Source organism: Austrofundulus limnaeus, unplaced genomic scaffold (genome assembly GCF_001266775.1).
Source record: "Austrofundulus limnaeus strain Quisiro unplaced genomic scaffold, Austrofundulus_limnaeus-1.0 Scaffold1389, whole genome shotgun sequence".
In the NCBI taxonomy this organism is placed as follows: domain Eukaryota; kingdom Metazoa; phylum Chordata; class Actinopteri; order Cyprinodontiformes; family Rivulidae; genus Austrofundulus; species Austrofundulus limnaeus.
In genome coordinates, this window is record NW_013953791.1 from 14,241 (window position 1) to 21,659 (window position 7,419).

A 7,419-nucleotide genomic window follows, 5' to 3' on the forward strand; every position below is an offset into this window, starting at 1 on the left:
TTTTCAGACTGATTAAAAAAACTGTGGACTTCAGATGGAAAAAAAGATTTGTGAATCCCCTCGACTCTTTATTTATGAACAAATATGCAAAAATAAATAAATAAACAAACAAACAAACCATCAGTTGAGCGTGCGCTCGTTGTTGGTCAATAATTTCTTTTTGGCCTCCACTCTACAGCTCACACAGCAAATCCTGACAAGTGCGGAGCTTTGTCAGATCAACACCACTAGTGGAACACATCAGGAGAAATCCTGATACCTTTCAGGGTGGGCGCATCGCACCAGACCGCGTTCCCAAAGAGACGAGAGAAGCCTGGTAGTTGCAGGCAAAATAAGAAAAGGCACAGAAGCACAAACACACCTGAGACTGTGTTCAGTCACATGAGGAAGTTTCACAAGTATTGTGGATATACTGAGGCCATGTTGAGTCACTGTCAGTCAGTTATTGCAAAAAAACACCAATATAGTGTTTATTTATTGACAGACTCAATGATAAATAAATAACGAGGATGGAGAGCAGTCGTGACTAGCTCTGCACACACTGAGGAGCTCTCAGTTCTCGGCTTCATAAAGCTCCACAGCTCTAGGTTAAAAGGAAAAGCAAACAAAATGATAGAGGCTCCATTTCTGATTTATTGTTTTCAGAAAAATCAGTTTATTTACACTGTACATCAACAAACGTGCCTCCCACAATCTGTTTATGTAGTTTTGAATCCTCATAATGAGACAAACTGCAGCTCTGTCTGACAGATATATTCAACTAAAGGCTCGTTAACACTTTATTCCATAGAACATGCTCAAGATCATGCCACACTCTTTCCCAATTTAATTAAAAAAAGCAATGTGTGCATTACAAGAAGGCACACACAGAATATATTAGCTCTGCAAAAACGAGACTCTGTTTGTAGTTTTTTTGAGAAATGAGCTCAGACTTTGGTTTGATGAAAGAGTGAGGTTTAAATCTGGCCGGCGAGAGGCTTAAAACTCTTCTGGCTCTGGTCTCGCTCGCTGATAGCCGGTCTGGCCACTCTCCTCTGTTCTGACCTGCTTCTTAAGGCATGAGATGAATAAAAAAACACAGATGTGTTATTCCCCATGACAGCCACAGGGGGCGTTCTGACTCTTCACACACTGTCTGGTAGGAAGGGCTGGCTCCACGCCTTGTCTCTGCAGGCAGGAAGTGGGATAGAATTAACACTTGGACCAGTGATAATACCCGTGTCAGACAGATTAGTGGTAATATTAGGCCTTATCGCTGCCAGTGGGCGAATTAACAGAGCTGTGTTTAAACTGATATTTAACCACCTGTTTAATTCCTAAATGAATAACAGTTAGAAAACCCTTGAAGGACAATGTTACAACCACACCTTAAGGAGAAATTTCCACACTTATGTTCTGCTGTCACTGTGCCACTGGGTGTCAGTGTGGTGGCATATTGACAATAGCATCAAACACTGAAAACATCCAGATTCCCCTCCCTCTCATCCCTCTCCCTCTTGTCAGTCATTCTCTTATCTGGCAGTCACGCTCACCTGGGTCTGTCTACGAGCGGGCCGCACAGGTTGGTTGTCAGGGTGGTTGGGTGTCCACGGCCCCAAACTCTGATTGGAATAAAAGTCCATGGGGTACACTTCCTTCCAGCTTACCTCCTGCAGAGCTACAGCTGCCTGAAAACCAACGACAAACAGTTTAAAGCGAAATGCACAGAACAAAGTAACCTTGACTAGATAAAGGTCTGTTTTCTGAGATAGCGTATCACATTGTTTCTTACTGTGTTCTAGCACCGTATCAGAAGTTTTGCATAAATGATTTGCAGGAAACCGCAGAGTGATAAGACGACAGACACAACAGACTGCGTGCACACACAAGACACGTGTCATAATATTAAGCTTGGATGACACGCAGCGTTGTCATGTTATCGCTATGCAGATGCGCTGCATGACATGACAGCTGTTAGAAGAGAAGATGCGTACACCCAAGACAACTCTGTGACATACTGTACATGCAACCAGCTCCATATGGAAGAGTGACAGTGAATATTGATTATGAATGAAAGGAAGAGCAGCAGAATGAGTGAACAGATGAATAAACACATGGAAGAATAAACAATTCATTTATTGTTTTTCAATGTATTTAGACAGAAAAACCTAACTTTAGCATAATTTAGGTAATGTCGAAATAGTCATGAAGCTCTAAATCCTCTTTTGAACAAAATACCTTTGCTTCTGAATGGACATAATTTATAAACGTTTATGACCAGAAAGTGTTGGTTAAAGCCTAAAGTGGGGGTATTTATGTATTTTCAGGCACATAGTTCAATTCTATACCACAATCAAGAAACAAAATGCTGTTTATATCAAAAATAAATTTGACTATGCATCACAGCCAATCTAAATGCCTTGAAATTGTCTCTTTAAGAACCCCCAACCATTTCTGACATTCCCACTTCAGCCTGCATGTTAAAGGTAAAGGTTATAAGACCATCTCCAAGCAGCTTGATGTTCCTGTGACTACAGTTGCACATATTATTCAGAAATTTAAGATCCACAGGACTGTAGCCAACAAGGGGTACTGACAATTTTGTCCAAGTGTGTAATATTAGTTTTTAATCAATAACCTTTCAACACAAGTACTTTGTTCAAATTTGATAATATATATGTTAATAACATGTCTGTTAGCAACAAATGCTTCTCCTTTATGGGTTCAAACAAAACTCAATCTGTGTCTAAAACAAACTTCTTTAGATGATCCCTCCCGAACAAATGAGCAAACCATAACTGGAAGAAACACGACATAAACACAAACATGGCCTTTCTTCTTTAAGCCTTTCCTTTTCCCAAACATCCTTTGACTGCCCCTCTCTTCTCCTCTCCTCCTAGTTCAGCAGCCTCTCATTTTTCCAGCTATTAACGACTCCTCTCCTCTCTCACACACAGAGTTCCTCTCTCCGTGGAAGCTTGCTTCCTTTGCTAATCCCTGCTCTGACAGCAGAGCCAAGTGTGTCTTATTGACTATAAATATAACATGAGACGCACTGAAAATAAATGCTGCTGCAACCCCCCCCCCCCCCTCTCCCTGCTCCCTCCCCATCTCATTGCTCTTCATCTTCATCCTAAATGCCACAGTGAAAAGCACGGCGCGCTGAGACGGATGACACTCAAAGGTATGAGGGTGAATTGAGTCTTATCACAACCGTATAGGCACAAGTGATGCTACTAAATTATTTGAATGCACAGGCATTTTCCCCCCAAAATGCTTGCAGGGGAGAGCTAATCCTCCATTACCACAAAGGAATTTAAGAAAACAGATTGCGGCTTTGCTCATTATGGCGGGGGCGAATTTCCGTCTTTATATGCACAATTATAGTGCTCAGTGCCACACAACACAAAAAAGGTGTCTGTTTTTCCCCCCCCTCAGAGGTGAATGCCATCATTATTCTTAATGGCTCTGCTCTGAAGTGTAAGTGCTTCAGCAAGAAGTGCATAAAGACGTATAGTTGAAATTAAACAGCATCCATTTCAAATCACAATCCAATATTCAAGAGAGCAATTCAATTCACAGCCATTTTACAAATCAGCAGCATATCATAGGGAGGAAATACTCATAGGAGCTGACAGTTAAATGCTAATCAGCAAGGTCATATGTAGCACACTTTTTACCAAATCCATATTTTGTAACAGCTGCAGCACAAACACAAACCCTCGCACTGAAGTGGATCTTTATGTCCGATCCATCCCTCACCCTTCAGAGATAACGCGACAGCTGCATGCAGGGGTGGGACTGTGCGGTCCCGGAGCCAGCAGGGGGAGGTAGTCTGCTGCTCATTATGTTTTACTGAGTAGAGGAGTGCTTCATTATAGAGTGAGGCAGGAGAGAGCCCGATACTACCAGCACAAGCAGGCCTTGAGGAGTGCTACAATTCACTGCCCTTTCACGAATACTTAACATTGCATCTTATCACTTGTGCTTCTATAAAACCTTCTGTGTGACATTTATAAGGCTTTCCTGTGTTGTTAGGGGCAATCTGTGTGAGTGAGTGAGAGTGAGAGGTGTCTTGTCTGAAAAGTGAGTGGCAGGTATACTGTAAGTACATGTTTACCTCATAGGGAGACAACAGGGGCTTGGAGAAGGCCGTCCCCCAGTCGATAGAAAGGCGTGGGCAAGCGATCTGGACCCACCTGTGAGAAAGAGACGGTACCAATTTGAGTACATCTAGGAGTTTATCAGAGTAAAGTCAAAGTGAATGAGACTGAGACACAGAGTCCCTATTAGAAAGGCAGGGCACAGCTGCACACTGCACGTGAATATGTGATGCAGCGGGTTGTGCAGGGAGCCTCCCTCCACCTGATCACAAGCATCTGCTGGGAGGAGATCTGTGCTGATATGAAGCAGTGCTAAAGGCTACGCTGTCTGAATGCAAAGCCAGCCAGTGGAAACGTATAGGCTGAGAAGGGAGGGATGAAGGCAGGTAGTGGTCTAGAGAGTGGGAGGCATAAACAGAAAAAAAAAACAAGAAAAGAGGAAAAGAGAGGTGGGAAAAAAAGAGAAAAATGCTGTGAAGAAAAAAGAGGGAGAGGTTAGGTGAGTGCGAATAAAAAAGCTGCACCAGCTGGTCTCCACGGAGGTAGCCTACATAGCTCGCAGACAGGGGTGTGGGGTGGGGGGGGGTGTATTAGAGAGCTGGAGCAGAGATGGGCAGAATTAAAAAAGATGGAGCAGGACAGAGATACGCAGCGATAGGAGGAAAGAGCAGGGGAGACAAAAAAAAAAAAGAACGGGAGGAGGGGTTGGGGAGGAACGAGCGAGAAGTGAAGATGGAACAGAAGCGAAAAGGGAGGGAGAAGATTGGCAGGGAGGAAAGAGTTTACTTTGGAAAATGCATGAGAGGAATGTGAAGAGTGAGGATGTAAACAGCTGCAGGGAAGAGCGAACAATGGGAAAATGAAAACAGAAAGTGGCTGGGGGTACTAGGGTTAGCTTTCACAGATCAATGCAATCCACCGCTCCATCTCTACAGAGGCAGTGCACCTTCCTCTGTCCCTAATCCTGATCATAAAGCTCTGCCTGAAATATTGATAAATATGCTGCAGCACATAAAATAATAATGCCCAACGTAGGTTAATGTCAATGAGAACACACCAACTTGAGATGGGAGAAATACAAGCAAAACAAGAGCTGAGGTACAAATGGTAAACAACAGAAGAACGTTGTCATTTAAATGAGTGAGGATTTTTTTTAAGCGAACAGCACTGCAGTAAATTCCTCTTTTGTTCATTCTTCATTTTCCAACTTTTACAGTGTTTCCAACAGCAGATTGGATCGCACCACTGACTCGCACTGCCCTCTGCTTCTGCCTCAGAAACACTCCAACCCCTCAGGGCAAACGCATGACATTTTCTCATTTTCAAAAATGCAGATTTTTTTTATGTCTTCCTCTTTAGAGTGAATTTTTATTCATTCTTCTAACTTGAGATATAACAGCGTCATATATAATAGTACTAAGCACTAATCTTTAAAGGCTAAGAAGTGGAATCTGTGGGGGAACCTGTAGGTTGATGTTAAATAATAGGAATCTTTTAGACACGTGCAGCTCATTTACATGGAACAATATGCAGTTATGTGTACATTTATACAAAGTTCATATAGGTTTAAATTATTCACACTCGTATCATATTTTTGTCTAACAACTACATTTATTAAGTAGTTTCTTTGCAAGAAAGCACACGTAAAACTAATGACAAATAAAACATGTTGGTTTTAATTTTTAGCCTTTTAGTACGTTTTATTGTTGTTTCTTGAAAAATGACAATTATTCATAGCATTTCCCCATTGTAAATGGTAAGTTTGCATTTGCTGGTAATAGAGTTATTGGAACCGCAACAAACTTTTGGCATGTTTTCTATTGGGATTCTCAACTAATCTTTTCACAAGATTAAGGTCTTTGAGGGTGCTTATATTGTTTCTAATCGCTCTGGTTTTCAGTTTTTCTCACATATTATAAATTAAATGTCTCCTGGTAATTTTGATATTTTTTTCTGCATTTCTTGACCGCTTCGATTTTAAGTTTTAGATTGCTATGTTGTTCAAAAGTCCAGTGTTGTCGTTTGCTAGGTTTTTAATGTTTTCCAGATCCCAAATGTAATATTTTCTTTAGAGGTATGTTTAATGCCTAAGACTCACCACCAAGGCTATCCTAATAAATTTAGGAAATGCCAATATCAATTTTTCACAGCAGATGTTACAGTGGACTCAGCCTACTTGGCTGAAACTCTGCAAAATCTCAGCAGAGCAAAAGTGTAAAAATATATATAGTATGTATGATTTAGCCAGTACCTTATGGTAAAGCCCACATCTAGTGCAATGAAACAAAGAGAGTTGTGATGAGAGGTAGGTGTAGACAATGGAGGAAGTACGCATTAGTCTCAAGTAGTCTCATATTACAAATTAACTTTAAAACAAAAGTTAACTAAATATTGTTCAGTGATGAGGACTGTAATGGACAAGTCCCAGTAAGTCTTGTTTACTTCAGCAGAAAGTCAAACCTTTCAACACAAAGACACACAGAGGGATTAGAGGAGTAGAATTCAGGTTTAGTGAGCCCCATGCTGTGATATATAAAAGATAAAACCATGTGACATTTTCAGCTGCTATGCTATGTGAGCTCGAGTCTGGGCACACTGCATTACCTGCTGTGGACCATTACACCCTGTGTGGAAGACCTCCACCTGCAGGACTCTGTTTCATTTAGACTCAGTCTGGATCCCCTGATCGCAATAAAAACTAACCTTTTAGAACTGCAGTAAGAAAAATAAGTCTTCTGCTTTACTGCTAGATTTCGCTGAATAAAAACCATTTCATTCAGTTCTGAATTAATATTTAAAATCTTAACAGAAATATTACATGATGAAGTGCACTGTAAAACATCTGTCGTACTGCAAAGATACGTATACGAGGTGATTATGTATAATTGTTTAAAACTTGCTCAGGGACAGCCTAATTATACACTTAAGAGCATATGCTAATGGTGTTTCTCTTTTTCTATAGTACAGTGAGAGTCTTTATTGACAGAGAAAGTCTGGGGGTGGGCTCAGCACTGTGTGCTACGTCTGCTAATGCTGGTCTGCTCCACATACTGTTTCACCTCTTCATCTGTCTTTCCATGTTTTCTTTCTCAGTGCTTCTATTCCGTCTTTGACACAGTTATATTTAACACAGCTTTAAATTGCCAACTGTTTAAAAGCTTCCATTTTGAATTGAACGAGTACAAATGTGTTCTTACAGCGTGTAAAATAAGTATTAAACACGTCACCATTTTTCTCAGTAAATACATTACTCGAGGTACTAATGACATGAAATTTTCACCAGATGTCGGTAACAACCCAAGTGATCCATACATACAAAGAAATCAAACCATAAATG

At 40.9% G+C, this 7,419-nt stretch overlaps 1 protein-coding gene across 1 annotated transcript in view; it reads right to left on the reverse strand.

The window, feature by feature from the left end:
• Window positions 1–613: 613 nt before the first annotated feature.
• dph1 (diphthamide biosynthesis 1) overlaps window positions 614–7,419 on the reverse strand; it is a gene marked incomplete at its 5' end in the record, with an annotated part of 40,153 nt that continues 33,347 nt past the window's right edge. The window contains 3 exon segments of the mRNA XM_014032182.1: window positions 614–1,167; window positions 1,533–1,667; window positions 4,100–4,178. Of these exon segments, the coding sequence (XP_013887636.1) occupies window positions 1,087–1,167; window positions 1,533–1,667; window positions 4,100–4,178 (295 nt within the window).